This window comes from Gavialis gangeticus, unplaced genomic scaffold, assembly GCF_001723915.1.
Source record: "Gavialis gangeticus isolate Ggan-Ray unplaced genomic scaffold, GavGan_comp1, whole genome shotgun sequence".
Lineage (NCBI taxonomy): Eukaryota > Metazoa > Chordata > Crocodylia > Gavialidae > Gavialis > Gavialis gangeticus.
This window is the reverse complement of record NW_017729025.1, coordinates 72,318,892-72,339,251: the sequence shown is the minus strand read 5'-3', so window position 1 is coordinate 72,339,251 and position 20,360 is coordinate 72,318,892. Positions and strand designations below refer to the sequence as shown.

At 43.7% G+C, this 20,360-nt stretch overlaps 1 protein-coding gene and 1 long non-coding RNA gene across 2 annotated transcripts in view; one reads left to right on the top strand and one right to left on the bottom strand.

The window, feature by feature from the left end:
* Window positions 1-3,007, top strand: part of AQR (aquarius intron-binding spliceosomal factor) — a 110,168-nt gene extending 107,161 nt beyond the window's left edge. The window contains exon 35 of the mRNA XM_019518940.1: window positions 1,374-3,007. Within this exon, the coding sequence (XP_019374485.1) occupies window positions 1,374-1,616 (243 nt within the window). The 3' untranslated portion in view covers window positions 1,617-3,007. The remainder of the gene's footprint in view (window positions 1-1,373) is intronic.
* A 15,131-nt stretch (window positions 3,008-18,138) lies between these two features.
* On the bottom strand, window positions 18,139-20,121 carry LOC109299473. The gene is made up of 2 exons (XR_002097876.1): window positions 19,691-20,121; window positions 18,139-18,717 (listed from the first exon to the last, which is right to left on the bottom strand). It is a non-coding gene; the product is annotated as an uncharacterized LOC109299473 (long non-coding RNA).
* Between the last annotated feature and the right edge of the window lie 239 nt (window positions 20,122-20,360).

Below are 20,360 nucleotides of genomic sequence, written 5' to 3'. Positions count from 1 at the left end.
GGGGGGGGGGGGGGGTTCAGGGCTGCCACTTCCTTTACACATCTAATCTCATTGAATTGTCCCTTCAGGCACCTAAGTTGTCATTTGCATCTGGCTCCGAAAGTTTTGCTGGTACTCAAGTATTCTTTCTAGCATCTAAAATTCAGTCACTATTAGCTAAAATTAGTAGTGCAACTGCTGAACTAATTAGCTAAAATTAGTAGTGCAACTGGTTCCCTGCTGAAACAGTGAGTCATGTTCTCCCTGCAGGAGACAATAAAGTCAAAAAGTGAAAAATTCAAATGTGCAGGCTTCATAAAACATTTCCAGAATCCTATTTAGTACAATTTTTCATTTTTAATAATTACCAAAATGACAGAAACCATACAGTGCAAAATGGGACCAGCTGTATGACAGAAGGAATGGATCACGTATTGAGAAGTCTGTCCTTAGCAAAGGCAAAAGCATCTTTAGTTTTGAATAATGCATGCAGCTTTTTCAGGTCTCCACAATTTATATTCAGAAGAGTACTGTGATCATATAGCAGAGACCCATACAATAATTTAGAGCTTTTAAAAACATTTTTCTACCGCTACATTTAATGTAATAACTAGGTCATAGTGTCCATGATTGTCAGAAACGTGTGAAAAGCAATGTTGGCTAATTGAATTTTGCTGTAATTAACTATTTAATTTACATTGTGAAAAGAGACTCCCTTTTGGCAAATAATCTGAACAATTACCTTTTTTGGAGCACTAGCTAAATTTTTTTATTCATTAAAACTGTACAAATTTTTTTTTAAAGTATCAAACACGTAGGTAAATCGTACCAAACAACAAGAAACGTAAGCATTGCTGCTCAGTTTTGAATTGTCAGGCACTTGGCATTCCTTTTCAGTTCCCTTTAGTGTTTTGTATTCTGTCTGTCTAGTGTCTGTAGAGCAGTTACTACTGCTCTTCTTGATGCTGGATAAGAGTCACTGTAGGAGACATACAGTGTGTCTAGTTATTGGAGATGTCTGCACAGGAGTTTGTAAATGGACTGTATATTTTGTATTCTCAGCACAATAATATGCCAGCAAGGAATGTAAGTGAATTTTATTACCCTTAACTTACTTATTTTTAAAGTGTTAAATTGCAGCCCTTTTTGATAGGATGTAGTTTGTGGAGAAAACATGACGGGTATATATGGGGAAACTCATTTTCTTTATTCGCATGTCTTTGAATTGAATTAATTGCTTACAGTTTTTGTTTTAAAAAATGGTAAGTACTTGTGTATGTATCTTGATTCATTGATGTTTGTTGCTAAGGTGAGCAATTAGAGTTAAAATAGAAATTGATATTTGAGTGTTAGGTTTCTGTACACACTGAGGAATCTTTTTTGTCTTTTTGCAGCATTTATTGCCCCCACCAGCCATGGTTGAAGAAAGTGAAACAGTTCAAAGTCAGGATACTGAAGTGGCAATTGAAACGCAAAGCACACAAATGGAGACTGAAAAGGAAGCTAAGGAAGAGGGAGAGATGACAAAGGATGAGGGACTGAAAGTGGCAGATGAAGAACATCGGAAAATGCCAGAACATCCAGGAAGAGATAGTGATAGTGAAGACAGTGGAGCTGAGTCTGAGACTGAAAAGTGAGCTGTACCCTTAGTGCATCTTGGGTGTACAAACTGGAAGAGACTAAAAATAAAATCAATTTTTTACATGGACTTCTGTTAACAATAGGCTGTGTAATATGACCTGTTCTGCATATTACTCAACGAGTACTTCAGTGGGAAAAAAAAGATTGGTATATAGTTTTAAATACTAATGGGTACTGAATTTGTGTCAGTATCAGTATTTTGTAGCGTATTTAATCATGTTAAATGGCAGGTGTTTCCTCACAATTTGTTTACAAAAGATGTTTTTATTCTGGTTTTGAATTTTTCTATCATAAACTAAAAATATGATGTCATTGGTCTCATTCACTGAGTCATTAATCAAACTTTTGTGCTTCAGCATTGATGGCGCACTTGCATTGAGGAGTTTCTTATTAAATGTTGCGGTGCTGCTACCTAGAATTGGTATTTCAAGCTTTTCAAGTGCTATTCAGCAAGATAACTACATATACCAAATTTAGGTCCAGGAGTGACTTCAGGGGGACTTTTGCATTCTTTGAGTGCATTATTGAATTAGCTCTTTAAAGAGCAGTATAACACTTTCACGTGTGGGCTGTGCTTTTTCATTTTTGCCATCTGCTGTTTTTAATATTTCAGCAAAAAAATATGCAGCTTTGCAATAGTGAACTTTGCAAACTGATAGTATTTTGCAGTTAAAAAAGCTTTCATTTTCATAAGAGGATAATTGCTCATGGCAAATAATATCAAGTGTGAAGGTGAAAGTAGTTTCCATGCAAATGGTCTTCAGCAACATCATGTTCGAGTAGGTTTTCTGGGGTATGTTCCAAATGCACATCCTTCAAAAACTCTCAGTGAGTAAAAAGTTTTCCTCTGATTCATCATCAGCATCTGCTAACTTGGCAAAAAATTCAGTGATATATACACTCTTTCCAGAAGATCTTCAAACAAAACAACAGCAACAAAACCATCCTTCTTTTTCTTTGTTGGCAAAAGAAGAATAAAGTGCCAAACTTGTGAAGCTGCCAGCAAGATTTCCTCAAAAAATATAAAGAAGAGAATCGTTCATATTAATGAAGCTTAAAATATAAGCGTTTTCTTTGATCTATTTCTTCACTTCTCCATGTGTATACTAACTCAACAACAAAAATATAGAGAAACAGTTGAAATAATATTTGAACTCACCCCCACCTTCAATATACAAATGCCACTTAATTGGAGGTTGGGTGAGACCCCATCTTTTCTTTGTAAAAATCAGCCCCCTTCTCAATTTGGGAAAGCTCTCTCATGTATTGCAATATTTAATTCTGATATTGCAGTCTTTTTGTAAGCTGTTTATCACTTGACTGCTGAGCTCTCAACCGTACCAAAGATTACTTACTCAAGGGGACTCTGTCCATTCACTGTCTATGCTATGCAAGAAAGAAAATGCAAAGGTTATTTTCAACCTTGGCTGCCACCGGCAGAGGCTCAAGCAGTACAGAGCCGAATATATACATGCACACTAGCTTGTGAAACATCATATGTTTAATTGGCCATCAGGCAATATGTGACTAGCTAAGTTGAGGGATGCCATCTTCCAAAATGTTTTCTATAAATATTTGAGTGTCTAACAATCATTTATACTGGTTCCCTTTTAAAAAAAAAAAAAAACTCCTGAAGTAGGAATGTATAAAAGTTTTTGGTTGAAATTTAGAAAGGCCGGAAAAGTTTTTGGGGGTTTTTTTTGTTTTTTTTTTTAACTGAGTGGTTGAATATGGAATCAGGAATTCCTCTTATGCAATATAGTGCATACCTGATTCTCAAGCAGGTGGCTAGGGTGCCACCAGATCTTTTGAAGGGTATCCTGAGGTGTGAAGAGAGAAATGAAATGTTAGGTGATAAACATGAAAAACTAAGTAGGTAAGTACAGGCTCAGGCTCGTCCCTACCTGAATTATCTCTAATGCCAGGCCCCTCTGCAAGGCAGTAAGCACTGTAATCTAAAAATTTGTTTTTGAAACTGGGTATTACTCCATTCATAAGTTACAGAAGAGGGCATTGTGCCCAGTGAGGGATGCCTGAAGTCTGAAAAGAGAGAACCATTGGCATAAAGGAACTAGAGAAGTATTAAAACAACAAAAGGAATTGGAAGATAATGTTGAGTGGTTGATGAAACTGTCTAGCTTCAAATCTACTGATAGCATCATCTCTACAATGCATGCTTTTACATACTGAGACTGAGTTGAGCTTTATTTGTGTACAGGCTTTTTTTCCATAGTTTCCAGGAATCCTGCCTCACAAACCCTTGGAGAAGAATTTTCACTGATTCAGATAGGTCTAAAGCCCTCTTAGACGCATAGAGTATGGCCAAAGATTTGTTCCTAAAATGACAGAAGTTATGATAAAAATTGCCATTTGGAAGGAAGACACAGTTTACTTCGCTAAGTACAGACAGTGAAAAACCCTGAGTCTGAATTGATTCAGTTTTTTCAGGTTAGTCTAAAATGCAGAGATTAAATTGAAACAGAAGCAAACAGACCTTTTATTCAGCAAATGCAGCCGTATGCCTGCAGTGGCTCAGGCCAGAAGCCGAAGGGTGCTAGAGCATGGCTCTCCAGCACGTAGTCAGCACGGACTGTGTGTTTTCTTCCTCTTCCTGCTGCCCCTGAGGTCTTTGGGATTTACAGTCCAAAATCACATTAGCGGGACTGCAGGGTTTCTTATCACTTCCTCTTACTGCTCCCAGGTACCTCAGGATTTGTAGTCCACAGTTGCAGCCAGCATTGAGCAGGAGAAAGGGTGTTTACACCACCTCCCTGGCCCCAGACCCAAGCCAGGCAGTCATGCCTGCCACCCCCCACAGACTGGACTGCAACCCTAGCTGGGCTTGCCCAATCTTTTTTTTGTTAGCCAGCCCTCACTGCTCCAGGTAGGGTGGGGCCAAATCTGATACTACATTCAACCAGGTTTATGTTAAACCAGTTTCAACTGTTTTGGACCTGGTTTATGTGCACTGAGCTTCTGAGTTCTGTTACAGATTTAACCAGATTCTGATCATTTAAACCAGTTTATAAGCAACTTTTGGTCCTAGGCCTTATTATTCGTAGCAAAAACTTAAAGTAAAACTTTACTGCAGTATTTCAGTAAGGGTGGGGCACCTTGAGTGACTGTCCCTCAAGCACTCCTTTGCACATTAGACATTAGTGACCCACTTAGCTAAACTTACACAACATATGGTCGGAGGAATGCATCTGATTTCATATTCCAGAAAGGTAAGAATGAATCTCAGTTTTCAGATATTTAGGGAGAACTGGTTTGTTGCATGTACCAGTGTTTGGAAATGTGTGCTTTTTTTTTTTTTTTTTTTTGAGGCAGCCTTTAAAGCCTTCTTAAATCTTCTATTTTTAAGTATGCTCCTTAATGAAAGGAGAATTGTCTTCTATACAAAAAAAACTCATGTAGTTTTGTGGGTTAGTGTTTGCCCTTTTTCATGTAAGAGAATGCATTAGGAACACCCAACTACTTTATAATCCATAATTTAACATTTTTAGTACTCTTTCTTGATATATGCTTGTTTTATAATATCTCCTGGTACTGTTAGCAGCTTTTGTGTTAAGTAATGAGGGGAAAAAAGACATCGTGAAGTCATTGTTTATGTTAGATTGAAGTAAAGACCGTAAACAAGCACTTTTTTCAGAACTCCAAACTTATGTATAGATTTCTATTATTTTGATTCCAAAGTATGTGAACTTTAAATAAATGATCCAACGCAGTGTTTGCAGCCCAAACATCACAACATAGTATCGTCCTACTAAAGCATTAAAACCTAGGGAGCAAAACTGAAACATTTCGTTCTCCATTCTGTGAGAACTTGAAAAACAGTGGTTTAAATGTTGAAAACAACTAATGTATTTTCTCATATACAACATGCACCTTTTTCCAATATTCAGCTCTTGGAAATGGGGCTGTAAATTATAAGTGAGGGAATACATTAATAGTTTCTGCTGATCAGGAATTGGAAAGTGACACTGCAGTGCTGCATGTTCCCCTGGGAAAAGCTCATGCCTGCTATGGAAGCTACTACTCTAGTAACTTTCTGTTACATGCTAGGATTTTGAAAGGAAGCTCTTTTCTTAGAAAATTAAGGTTCAGAGGGACCTCAGATAGTCATCTAGTCCAACCCTCTGCTCAAAGCAGGGCCATCCCCAACTAGATCATTCCAGCTAGGGCTTTGTCGAGCTGGGCCTTAAAAACCTCCAAAGATGGAGATTCCACTACCTCTCTAGGTAACCTGTTCCAGTGCTTCACCACCCTTCCAGTGAGTTTTTCCTAATCTCCAACCTTAACCTCCCTTGCTGCAACTTGAGACCATTGCTCCCTGTTTTGTCATCAGTCACCACCTGAGAACAGTCTAGCTCCATTCTCTTTAGAACCACCCTTCAGGTAGTTAAAGTCTGCTATCAAATCCTCTCTGTCTTCTCTTCTCCAAACTAAATAAACCCAGTTCCCTCAGCCTCTCCTCAGAAGTCATGTGCCCCAGGTTTAGGACACACTGAATGCTAGCCCCATTCTCCAGTGTATCTGCTACATCCCCCAGCTTGGTGTCATCCTCAAACTTGCTGAGGGTACAATCCATCGCATCTTCCAGATTGTTAATGAAGATATAGAACAAGGGTGGGCAAAATGCAGCCTGCGGGCCAGATGCAGCCTGCCAGGCCATTCTATCCAGCCCTCACTGTTTTTAAAAAATTTAGAAAATTAATATTTATCTGCTCCTGGCTGCCTGTTATGTAGCCCTCAATGGCTTGCCAAAACTCATAAGTTGGGTTTTGGCAAGCCCTCTGCCTGAAATGATTGCCCACCCCTGATATAGAACAAAACCAGCCCCAGGACTGGCTCTTGGGGCACTCTACTTGATACCAGCTCCCTAGATATTGAGACATTATAACCTGCCTAACATCTGACTCCCCAGGTACCGCTCCACTATTTACCTGCTACATTCATCCCTCTTCTCCTTCCTCCGCCGCCCAACCTCTCTCTCACCCACTGACTTTTCAGTTTACATCTTCACTGACTGCCTTTGTTGCATGCATACCAGCCTCTGGCTGCTTTACTATTCATTCCATCCAGGAAGAGCACACACCAACTGCAGCTGTTTTCTCAGCCTGATGAAGGGTTTTTAAGCCTGAAAGCTTGCTAAGAAAATTTTTTCCAACTATTTAAATTGTTCTAATAAAAGATACCAGATTCACCCAAAGAACTTTTCTTGCTAAGTCAAGGTATATTATGTCTACTGCTTTTCCCGCATCCACAGAACCCATTATCTCATTGTAGAAGGCAACCGGGTTCTTCTTCATTCCGCCTTTCAGACATAAGGTGTGTCTCTTATTTGAGAGTGTGCTGTAGGCAAGAAAATATGATATGTAAAATTATTTATTTTTACTACTCCAAAATACTTTTAAGATTGCTTTGAATATTTTGTATATGCTGTGTTAGCATGAATATAAGATTACCTTGAATATAAAACAACTCAATAATTAGGTACTCTATATGGAAAATGTATAATTGTGTTAAATTTTTCCAGGTCTACAATCTAAGGAGAGTTGTCTTGAATCCTAACACCTCCCTTCCGACCCCCGCACTGCTGCAGCAGGGAAAAGGGGGGGCGGGGTTAGGTGCCCTCCCCACCACTGTGCACTTCCATCTCTCGACAGCCTCTGCCCCTTCTCCCTCCCCCTGTTCCTGAGTCTCTGTCTCTCTCCTCCTTGGTCCCACCAGTCTCTGCCCCTTCCACCCCAACTCCACAGTTTCTGCCTGTCCTTCCTCCTGTCCCACCTCCGTGCTGTCGGATGCTGCTCTGGCCGTTATGTCCAGGAGCACAGCATGTAGAAGCTCAGCTCTTGCCTGGCTGTGCAGCAATGCCGGTGCTGCTGATTGGCTGGACAGGAGAAGGAGCTTTCACGTGCTCTGTACCTGAGAGGTTGGAGCTGAGGTGTGCCTGAAAGTAAGGGGGTGGATGGGAGAAGTGGAGGGGGGTAGGAGGCTACTATGGCTTTGTCTCAGGTCCCAATGAGGGCATAGGACCAGAGTCAGCTACAGCAGCTCCCTGCTCCCAACTCTGCTTCATATGCGAATAAAAGATGAGGGAGGTTTTCCCTGTGCTGATTGGGGGCTGGGGGAACCTCATTTTATATTCAAATACATATGGTATTTTATGCCAAGGTGGTGATGATAGAAGACTTCTTTCAGTATGATTGTTTGTTTTAGCAGATGGTTCCTTTTTATTTTTGTCATGTGATCAGATTCATTTACTTGGGGGTTTCATCATGATCACACAGGATTTTTTGGGTTAATTTTCCACACAATAGATGGTCTCAGTTCTGTTATGTTCCCTTTTGTCCCAATTGTTTAAAAACATGATTTCTGAAATACTGGAATTTTAGTGGTTTAAAAATATAAAGCAGTTGCTAATCAAATCTCCTGGAGCATGGTAATTACTATGCTTCAGCCAGCCTCCGCATCTCATGTAGTAGCATCCCCAAACTTCAAAATCGTGGCAGGGGCGCTTTAACTAAAGCTTGTCAAATGAGCTTTACTTCAAGCTCCCCTGCTGCCATTTTGAAGCGTGGGGAAGCTAATACACAAGATGCTGCAGTGCTTTAATTAGAGTGGCTTTAGGAACTGCTCTAATTAAAGGGCCCTCCACGTGTAAAAGTGCCCTGAGTACCCAATTCTACTGTGTAACACAAACGTAAATCTGCAGTTAAGTATAACAATTACCTCTTAAATGTTACATTTCCATCTTATTCAAATTTAGAGGCATTTTTTTTTAACCAGATCACTGCACTGTGTTGTTGCAAACATGGCACTGTGATCTCGTGCAGTTCATTTATGTAATCAGTGAAAGCAAGGACAAAAGTAATTTACTGGGTCATTGACATTGTACTCATACCCTCATTATGCTTATTTGAATCATTAATATGTAAAATATACTTTTCATGTCCAAAATAATTGAATAATCACAGAATTTGAGGAAAGAGATTCCTGAATCAGCATCCTTTCCTTGGCATGATTGGGCTCTACTTGGAACTTAGAGGCAACTCATTAAAGTGTTTAGAAAACTGGCAATTTGCCAGTATAATACCTAGCCATTGGTGATTTCTAGCATACTTGGGCAGCATCATCTCTTTAGAAATTGCTAGCTTACATTTCTTACTGGTCTGACTTTGAGCCCTGTCTTCTGGCAAAGCAAGGATCAGACTAGCATTGCAGCGTGGAATTCAGAGATGTCCAGACTTGAAATGTGTCAATGGACCAGAATATGCAACCTGAAGGGGGACCTGGTGACCATCTATAAACTCACTAGGGGGGACCAGAAGGGTTTGGGAGAGACCTCGTTTCCCCTAGCACACCCTGACATAACAAGGAATAACGGCCACAAGTTGTTCGAGAGTAGGTTTAGATTAGACATCCGTAAGAACTACTTCACCATTAGGGCGGCTAGGATCTGGAACCAACTTCCAAGGGAAGTGGTGCTGGCTCCTACCCTGGGGGTCTTTAAGAAGAGGCTTGATGCCTACCTGGCTGGAGTCATTTGAGCCCAGTTTTTCTCCTGCCCAGACTGGGGGTCGGACTTGAAGATCCACAAGGTCCCTTCCGGCCCTACTTCTATGATTCTATGAACCCAGAGTGAATAGTTAGCTAACGAACAAACACTATATAGTTCTAGTTTTACAAAATAGCTTTAAAAACATTTCAGGTACGGAGCAATATCATTAATCATCGTTGACATTGCCTGCAAGAAGTATAAGAAGCTGATCCTGTTGCATTTATCAAGTGTGAATTCCTAAATTGCCATAACCCAATGTAAGAGGAGTTCTGTGATACATCGAGAGACGCTTCAATAGCCTGCTGTGCAAATCTGACATCTCTTGTGTGTTAAGAGCACTTTTATTTTTAGATAGACAGTCAGTAAGGACATAATGTATCTTAACTACTGTATAAGAAGGAGGAGGGGGTAAAATAGAGTTTGTGACCTTAATCCAACTGTATGGTGCATGTATCTTTAATGAGAGTGATTTTTAGAAGCAACAATTTTACAACCTGTTGAGCCTAAAATGAGGCCTGCTGCATGTTTTGGATGTTGAGTCAGGAATAGGGATGAGTCATGAAAAATCATCCCCTTTGGCTGAGGATGTACCCAAGAATACTGAAGTGAGTGTTTGGGAGAATGCTTAGTTGCCAAGCAATTATTTTATGTCTGAGATGGCTATTGTTTGGAAATATGGATGGATATTATTGGTTTTATTTCACTGTGTTGAAGACTGGTTTTACCCTTCATGAAATGTATTTATAGATCCAAATTTTAATAAGTTCTAAACTGAGATCCTTGTACTAATTAGTCCTGGGATCCTTCAAAATTTATATGCAGGCAAGATACAGGGCAGCCAGGTCCAGATTCACCTCATGGAGGGTGGGACCACACTAATCACATGCAAGGGGGGGATAAAGTGGGATTCTGGGTGAGCTGTTTGGGTCCCCATTTGCTGATGTTTGCCAGACATTTAAGGCTGGTGAAAAAACAGGAATCTTGCAAATTAAAAAGAAATATGCATCTCAGCTATGGGACTGAGGAGGAAATCAAAATGTATGCAGTGTAGTGGCACACCATGACGTGAAAAAGAGTAGGTGCTGAGGGGGGCTGTGCTCAATAGGCCCAGTCAACAAGCCTATGTTGGTGGATACAACCAAAGGCACTCAGGAATCTGGGGGATATTTCATGTGAGTGGACCCTGCGGGCAGCACCAAGTCCAGAATTGACTTTGTCTTTCTCCCCACTGGGGGGAAGGCAGAGAAGGCCCACTGTACGCCCATCTGCTTCTCAGACCACTGCCTCCTCACCCTCCAGGCTGATCTGGAGGAACAGCTGGAAAGAGGCAGAGGAGTGTAGAAGTTGAACACCAGCCTCTTGGAAGAAGAGCAGACCAGGCACAGCTACAGAGAGCACTACGCAGGCTGGAAGACCCTCTGGAACCTGTACCAGAACCAGGCCGAGTGGTGGGTCAGTGTGAAAGAGAGGACCCCAGGGGCTTTTCCCAGCAAGCAGTCAAGTGGCAGGCCCTCTTCCACCGGAAGCAGCATGAGCACCTGAGCTGTAAGTCAGAGGACCTGCATAGGTAGGCGGTGGCAGGCTGGGATATGAGGAAGTCCATGCAGGAGATGAAGGCCCAACTCAGTGCCTGGTACCGGGAGGAGGCCAGTAAAAAGATCTGCCAGGCCAGGGCCCCCGGGGTGGAGGAGGAAGAATGGTCTGCTTACTTCTCCAGGCTGAAGAAGAGCAAGGAGCAGTTCATGATGTGCCTGAGAGACGGGGAGCAAAGCACTGGTCGAAGGACCTTCTACCTGGAGCTCTACGCCGAGAAGCCGACAGACCTGGAGGCCATGAAGCTGTGCCTGTGAAGCCTCACCGGAACTATCAAGGAGGATGAGCAGTGGCAGCTGGATGAGGTCTGGATGCTGGAGGAGCTCAAAAGGACCCTCCAGAGTTTCAAGAACAGTAAGACTCCTGGGTTGGATGGCCTGCCCAAGGAGTTTTACCTGACCTTCTGGGATCTGATGGGTCCAGACCTGTTGGAGCTCTTTTGAGAGTGCCTCCAGAAGGACTGACTAGGAGTGGGGATGGAGTGGGGCCTCGTGACCCTCCTGTACAAGAAGGGTCTGAGGGAGGAGTTGGAAAAACTGGAGGCCAATTGCACTCCTGAACTTTGACTATAAGCTGCTGACCAAAGTCTTGGCCAAGTGATTTAAATCCATCCTAGGTACAGTCATCCATGAGGACCAGTTGTGTGGGGTGCTGGGATGCCAGATCCACAGAGCCCTGATGCAACTGAGATGTACTTCAGCTGGAGAGGAAAAGACGACAGAGTGTCACCATCCTAAACCTGGACCTGGAGAAGGCCTATAACAGAGTGTCCTACCAGTTCCTGTTCCAGACACTGGACAGGATGGGAGGCCCCCTGACCTTCGTCAGCTGGATCAGTACTCTACACAGAAGTGAACAGCAAAGTGCAGATCAATGGCTTCCTGAGCACCTGGATTACAGTGGTTTCGGAGGTCCGGCAGGGCTGCCTGCTCTCCCCGATCCTGTTCATCTGCACCATCAAGGCCCTGGCCCAGCACCTGAGACAGGACCCAGGGATCTGCGGAGTCATACAGGAGGGATACAGCAGCAACCGAAAGACCAAGGTCCTGGCCTGCATGGACAACTTGAACATCCTGTGCCAGAACAAGTGGTCGGTAGAACAAGCCCTGTGGCATAGGTAGGTATACGAGGTCGTGGTGGGGGCCAAGCTCAACGTGAGCAAGAGCACCTGTGTGGCTGCGGGCGAGCTCCTGGACTTGGAGTCCCTGGGTGTGTCTGTCCCCTGTGAGGGGGTCAGAATCCTTGGGATAGATTTCAACCTCAAGATGAGTGGCAGGACAGTGTGGGAGAAGACAGAGGCGAAGGTAAAGCAGAGATGGGCTGTGGAACATGTGCTCCCTTTCTATGGCGGGGCGCATCACACTTGTGAAGGCAGTGTTGTTACTGGTGCTTCTGTACACCACATTTGGTCTTTCCCCCTTCCAGGCCTGTTGCCCACAGGATCCAAAGGGCTGTGTGCATTTTCTTCTGGGGCTCCAGATGGGAGAAGGTCACCAGGAAGACCTTGTACAAGGACAAGAGGTTGGGGGGTAGGGGCATGCCAGACATCCTCCTATTCCTGTGGGCCAAGTATATGAGCCAGGTCTGCAAGTTAGTGATGGCACAGACTCTAAAATTGCTTGCCTGGTGAGATATATTTTGCAGGGCACAACCTGAGACATTAGGGGGTATTCACCCCGACCAACCGCAGACCGTGGATCATGGGCTCATCGTGGTTCGACGTAATCATAAACCAGCTTGTATGGCCTGCAGCGCATAGGCCTTATGACCAGGAGCAACCAAAAGACGATCCAGGAGATGATGGTGAGGCTGAGGGACACTGTCATCTGTGGACCTGGTCCTGGGTGACGTGTACCAGGCTGTGTGGGAGCACATCAACCACAAGGACCTGTGCAAGGATCACAAGGACCTGAACTGGCTAATAGCCCACTGAGCCCTGCCAGTGAGGGCCCAAAAGCATAAAGAGGGTCAGCTGGGGAGACCCAACTGCCATGGAGTCACTGAGACAATTGACCACCTCCTCTGACTGCACCAAGGAGGTATGGAAAAGGATGAAACTGCTCTACAAAGTGGTGACCGGCGTCAACCAGCTAACCAGAGAAGTGGCTCGGTACCGGCACCTCGCCAAACACCAGGAGAACCTTTCGTCCTGTTTCGACCAGTTTGTGTCCTGCGTTAGGAGCACCCTGTGGAAGGCCAGGAACCTCCTGTTGTACAAGCACATGGATGTAGGCTGTGTGAAAATGACTCTGAACAAACTCCACACCTACTACCAGAAATCAGTAGTGGAGAATGGAGAGGATGCAGCCAAAGCCATCTGAGGCACATGGCACAGGATCTTCCAATTTCCCCCTAGCGGGGAAAGGGGCAGTGGTAGTGAGGAAAAGGAAGAGACAAATGGAACTGAGGACAGAGACAGTGACAACAGTAGTGGGTTCTCCAGCAGGAGCTGGAACAACAATGAGTAACATGGATGAAGGGTGAACTGAGGCTGTGACCTTGCAAATGGAGTGGGGATGGAAGGAAGGGGTGTCTGGTCTGAGAGACTAGAGTTTGTTTGCATGTGTATAGCATGCAGTGTGGATATTTTAACGGGTCCAGGTGACCTTTGTATAGGTGCGCAGGCTACACCGGTGCAGTTTTTTTGTAATGGGTTATGGTTTTATGTCTGGAGTGATACTCAGAGTGTGTATATATGTGTGTGTGTGTGTGTGTGTACACACACACACACACACACACACACATACAGAAAGAGAGACGCACACTTTTACCAAAAAAAATGAGAATGTACACACACACGCACACGCACACACTTATAGAAATATATTTTTCCAAAAAAACCTATGCTGCCCCAGGGAAATCTGCCAAGGCACAACAGAAACCAGCAACCACCTCCTAAAGCTAGGTCCATATGCCAAGGGTGTGTGGAAAAAGGTAAACCAGCTCTGCGAAGAGGTTACAGAGATCAGGCTGATAATCAGGGATCTGGGTTTTCCATTTTCCACAGAAAAAATGGAGAAAACCACAGATCTCCCACTTTTAGAGGAGAAAACATGGATTTTATCTTTTAGCAGAGAAAGCTGCAGATTTCCTGCTTTTGCAAAGAGCTCTGCAGCCTGGTACAGTTCCAGCCTGCAAGAGCTAATTGCAAAAGGGGCAAGAAATCCCCAGCCCTGTCCAGCGCAGGAGGGAGAGGAGGGGAAGGGTGGGGCCTGAGGCTTTTTGTCAGTCTCAAGGCTCAGCTCAGGTTCACTGTTCACTTCTGAAGCCTGTAATGTCAGGTAAGTGGGGCTTGCTGGGAGTTGCAGGGCAGGGTTTGGGGGGAAGCTCTAAATACTGTAACTAAATTTGTCAGAACACATTGATCTTTGTTACAATTATTACACAGTCCAGTGGGTAAAAAATTGGCTTATGGGATGCACCCAGAGAGTGGTAATGGATGGGTTGGTTTCTACCTGGAGGAATGTGGGCAGCAGAGTCCCCCAAGGCTCTGTCCTGGGACCGGTACTATTCAATATCTTCATTAGTGACTTAGACAAGGGAGTAGAAAGCACCCTGTCCAAGTTTGCTGACACCAAACTATGGGGGGAGGTGCACAAACTAGATGGCAGGGTGTGAATCCAGGCTGATTTGGACAGGCTGGGGAAATGGGCCGAACAGAATAGGATGCAGCTTAACAAGGATAAGTGTCATGTGTTGCACCTGGGGAGGAAGAATCATCAACACTCCTATAGCCTGGGAGGGACCAATTTAAATAGCACAACTACAGAAAGGGATCTCGGAGTCGTAGTCGACTCCAAAATGAACATCAGTCACCAGTGTGGTGAGGTAATAAGGAAAGCTAACTGCACCCTTTCTTGCATAAGTAGGGGCATCACAGGCCTAGGGAGGTGATACTTCCCCTCTATGTGGCATTGGTTAGGCCCCAGCTGGAGTACTGTGTCTAGTTTTGGACACTGCACTTGGGGAGGGATGTGTGGATGGCCTGGAGAGGGTTCAGAGCAGGGCCACTTGCTTGGTTAAAGGCCTACAGAAAAAACCCTATGTGGACTGATTGGGAGCCCTGAATCTTTTCAGCCTCTGCAAGAGGAGGCCAAGAGGTGATCTCATAGCTGCCTACAAATTCATCAGGAGGGGCAGCAAGAAATAGGGGATACAAAGTTTTTACCAGGGTGCCTGTCAGGGTAAATAGAAATAATGGCCACAAACTGGAAGAGAGCAAATTCAGATTGGACCAGGAAAAAATTCTTTACAGTGAGGGTTGTCAAAATATGGAGTAAGCTTCTAAGAGAGGTGGTGCTGTCTCTTTCCTTGGAGGTATTTAAGAGGAGATTGGACAAACACCTGGCTGGGGTCATCTGACCCCGACACTCGCTCCTGCCCAGGGCAGAGGGTTGGACTCAATGACCTAATAGGTCCCTTCCAACCCTAACAACTCTGAAACTATAAACTATCAAAGAATTATTTAAATGTTCTGTTTAATAAAGTTGAAGCACGTTTCAACCTTTTTAATGTATTGCTACATTATCTAAAATAAAATTATTATGTAAATATGAGACCACCTTATCGAATTTATTATTTGACTTTAGAATTAATTAACTTTGTTTCATAAGACATTTCCCTAATCTTGACTTGATTCTAATGAGAGCCTGGAGAAGAGAAGACTGAGGAGAGATTTGGTAACAGTCTTCAAATACCTGAAGGATGATTGATAGAGAGGGTGGAAATGGACTTTTCTTTGTGGCTATAGAGGACAGGACTAGGAGCAATGGCCTTAAACTACAGGAGGGGAATTTAGGTAGGAGATTAGGAGGAAGGAACTTACTGATAGGGCTGTATGAAATGGCACTGTTCCATGTCGACTTGTGTGTCAAGGTTTTGACAGAACAGTCTTTTATTTTGAATTTCATTTAGATTCGAAACTGCTGTTCTGTTTCCCTTTGTTGAAACAATGATGCTATTTCAACGCTGTTTTGATGTTTCGCCCATTCACTGTAATGGGGAAGCTCAAAACAGCCTCTCTCATCCGACTGGCCGTGCCAGTCCTCCCGGGGCTTTGGGCCCTTGATCTGCCTGCCAAATGAGGGAAGGAAGCCAGGTGCGACCACCTGGGACCGGAGAGCTGGGGAAGGGAACTGAGCGCAATAGCTCAGTTCCCCTCCCCAGTGCTATGATTGGGCTGGGGAAAGGAACTCAACCCAGCTGGGCTGAGTTCCTTTCCCCAGCCTGATAGTAGCACTGGGGAGGGGAACTGAGTGATTGTGCTCAGTTCCCATTGCAGTGCTGGGGAGGGGAACTGAGCCCTAGGCTCAGTTCCCTTCCCCTGTGCTGTGATTGGCTTCCTGCAGCCCAGCCGCGGGAGGCGGGGAGAGCCAGGGCTGTGCTCCTGACTCAGCCACATGGGGCTGCAGAGCCACTGAGAGCACAGCCCTGGTTCTCCCGTGTCTCCCAGCACCTGGCTGCTGGCTGCTTTGAAACTCAAAATGTTTTGAATCGTTTCGACTAGCCTTGTTTTGTTTCAAAGCTGTTTTGAAGCCCTTTGTTTCAATTCAATTTTGCTGTTTCAAGGTCAAAATGAGTCGAAACAGTGTCAAATCAAAACAGCCAGCGAAATTTCGCACAGCCCTACTTTCTGACTATGAGGGTGGTCAGGTATTGAAACAGGCTACCTAGATAAGTGGTGGAAATTCTATGCTTGGAAACTTTCAAGAGTAGGTTGGACAGGCACTTGGCTGGAATGGTTTAGCCAGGGATGATCCCGGTTTGAGCAGGAGGCTGGACTAGATGACCTTATGAGGTCCGTTCCAGCCCTCCTTCCATATAATCCTATATAACTTTCAAATTTCAGAATTTCCACTGAATGAAAAGTTGCAGCAAAGAAAGTTAAGGTTAGATATTAGGAAGAACTTTCTCACTAGGAAGGTACTAAAGCACTAGAACAGATTACCCAGTCTGTCCAGTCAGGTTGGACAGACACTTGATTGAGATGGTTTACTCGGGGATGATCCTGCACTGAGCAGGGGGTTAGAATAGATGACTTCATGATGTCCATTCCAGCCCTACTTTCCTATGATCCTGAAGCAAATTTAGATTAAATCAGGAAAAACCTTTCATACTGTTTGAATATAAGGGCAATTGAATAAATTACTTAAAAACGCTGTAGAATATTATTCATTGAAGGTATTCAAGAGTGGGTAAGTATACTATTTGTCTGGCATAGTTAGGAATACTGCCTCCTAAATTTGTGCAGGTGTTAAATTAAATAACTCTTAAGGTTCCTGCCATCACTAAGACTCTATAATTTTAGAATTTGGCCCTAATTGGCTAGTATTTCAAAAATGCTTATCAGTTAAGCATTTAGTATTTGCAATTTTAGTACTGAATTTTTCCTGGTTACGTCTCTTTTCAAGAAAAACAGAGCTCATTTTTAAAAGGCATTTTTGTGTGTTTATAGAGAGATTGCCAAAATGTACCTTTAATAAAATGGTAAAATATTTTTGTTACGTGGAATTATATAAAGAACTGGCCCTTTTCCTAGATCAGTGTCCTCAGAAATGAGGGCACAATCAGAATCTATAAGGTTCAACATGTCAGCCACAAAAAATGGTCAACAATGCAAAAAAAAAAAAAAAGTAAGGTTTGGATATTTTTGGAGTTTATTACTGTGTGTAGACAAAATGGGGGCCTGTCATTTGAAGTGGTGGGTTTTAAAAAACACTTCAATTGAGAGCTGATTAAACCCCCGTGTCATGCACACACCCCACTGACTTACCTGCCTCTCTGGCAGGGAGGGTAGGTGAGTTTCCGGCAGGTGGAGCGGTCACTGGGCAGTGGGGGAAGGGGGGGTGCTTCCCTCCCCCCCAGCAGGCACCCAGCTTGGGTGGTCCCTGGGAGGCCACCATGGCTGTGAAGGAAAGCACTGCTCGGGCAGGCAGGCTCCAGAGGGAGAGAAAAAGATCAAGCTCGCTCTTTTTCTGGGGTGGAGCCTGCTTTCCCAGGCTGCTGCCAGGCTGCCTGCAGGGCTTCCTGAAGAGCCGTGGAGCTGCACAGAGCCCAGTCCTTCGCTCCACAGCTGTAGGGGCAACAAACTAAAATTCCTCAAAGGAGTTTTAGTTTGCTGTGCCCCAAGTCATTTAAGGGGCATTATGCTGCCGAATTTCCTATAGCAGCTGGAATTAACGTGCAATACGCCTCTGAGGTATGCAAACACCAACACCAATAAAGCAGTGCAAAAGCATTTAGCCCGCTTTAAAGTGTCATGCACATGTGCCTCTTGTTGCATCTATACATGGCCTATTTGTCTAAGTCTCTCAATTTCTGCCATGATTCCAGAATACCCTTAAAAGCATGGAACATAAATAATGTTACAGTGTAACTGAGACCAAATTTACTAATTCAAACTCTGAAAGGTGATTAAATGTCTAGTATGCAGATTTAATATAAGTAAGAGAAAAGAGTCCCTTAAGAAATATTTTTATATGCTAGTGGGTGGGGAAGATTAAGCTGACATAAAACTTTGAGTTGATATAAGTGTGGTATGATTGAATGTGGATTTGCCTCTGGTAAGGCACAAGTAATTGGTGTTGCTTTGCTTCTGTTGAGCTTGGCACTGACTAGTTTCTGATGCCTGAAGGTTCCTCTTCAGTTCATAATTAGTGGCTTACATCCCCCTCTAGCTTCCTTGCCCCCCTTTTTTTCTTAATCTCCTTTCTGCCAAGTCTCCTCCTCTTTTCCTATTCCTGTCTCCCTATCTGCTCTCTACTTTCCCATGAAATTTCCTGTGGCTCTGGCTTCTTAGTCCTCTCATCTCTGGCAGTTTTGCATTGGCACAGAATACATTTCTGCAAATGGCACAAACTTGTTCTTTAAATTTGGTTCATGGGAAAGATTTCAATTAGTTGAATACTCTAATGTCTGACATCCATACTGAAAATTCAGTTCTCCTCTGTCACAACCAAGTTTAATAAGAATGCTGGCTAACACAGGGTTAAGCGTAGACAAGCACTGACAAGCCAGTGGAAAATCCCCAGAGGGCTAGTAAGCATGCCCCGCACGTGCCCCCTGTACGACCTCAGGCTTGTCAATCATGGCTCTGCCATGAGGTAACCTGACTTGTTACCATGCGCATGCCCAGTCTTGCTCCAAGCATGACATAATTTGACTAGAAATTTCCACAGAAAAGGTTACCTCATTGGCTACCTGTTTAATATAAAAGGCTTGTAAGTTTCCACCCACGGCAGAGACCAGACCCAACCTGAGCGCAGAGACTGCTACTGCAGAGACTGCCTTTTAGGAGAGCCTCTTAGGCCTAGAGCCCTGGTTCGTCTGCCAGAGCTCTGCTGGTCTCCCCGCTACTGTGGATTCGCGGCATACTTCTGCCTCAACTAACTTTCGTCTTCATATTGATCACCTGTTACTGAACCTTGTTCCGGCATTGACTACGACTAGTTCTTCACGACCCAGTTCACATATCTTCGACACCATTACCGACTCGGCCTCGTCTGTGTTTCTTCTTCATTCTCTTCATCGACTGTTCATCGTACCTCGTTCATCACTGGTTCGTCTGTTCTTCACCAACTGAAAGTGCATTACAGTTTCCCCCTGTATGAGCTGTTGACCAGTTCTGGGACTATTGAGTCAGGCAGCTGCACCTAGCCTCCGGGCTGGAAAGCAAGGGCTCGACTCAGGATCCCCGTGAACCAACAGACCTCCTTAGTTATTTTTGTTTACGCACTGTAACTGAACAAGCAAGCTCTTCTGCCTACGCTACATTACCATCAGTGGCGTAAGTAAAATAAAATCTATTCTGTTTTGAAACCACACGTGTCCCGAACCGCTCTGACTCCTCGCCGCTACTCCCGCCTGATCCGATCCGTACCCCGGCCCACCATGACCTTGGGGCCCGTCCCCAACATCCTCTAATAGCCATTCTAATGCCTGACATCCATATTGAAAATCTCCTTTAATAGTCACTCTAATGTCTGACATCCATATTGAAAATCTGCATCTTCTCTGTGATGTTAGGAAATAATTCATTAAATGAATCTAAGCAGTATAATCAATAGGAAAGATCAATTTACATGGAGACTGTAACTTCTATCTTTACAAAGCTTGGCCAAACTCAGCGTTTCAAAGACAGCAAAGAATAATGATTATAAAAGGGACAACTGTAGGCAGGAGATCAATTCTTACTTCTCAAATTGACTTGCTATTTCACCTCAGACCTGTTCTCATTTCCTCAGTTTGTTAAAATGGAGGAAACATTACTTATGTACAAGAATCCTGGTTTTCTCTGTTAAAAAAAAATCCCAAATTCTCCGATTTTAAAAACACCCAAATCTGCATTTTTCATAGTTTCATAGTTTCTAGGGTCGGAAGGGACCTGAGCAGATCATCTAGTCCAACCCCCTGCCATGGCAGGAAGAGCACTGGGGTCAAATGACCCCAGTAAGGTGGTCATCCAATCTAATGTGATTAAAATGAAACACCACAATATATATCAGCTATCAGCTGAATATAATGTTTTAGTGATATATTTACAACTTTAAAGCAATTTGAAAGTCTACCACTGCCTCATTCATAA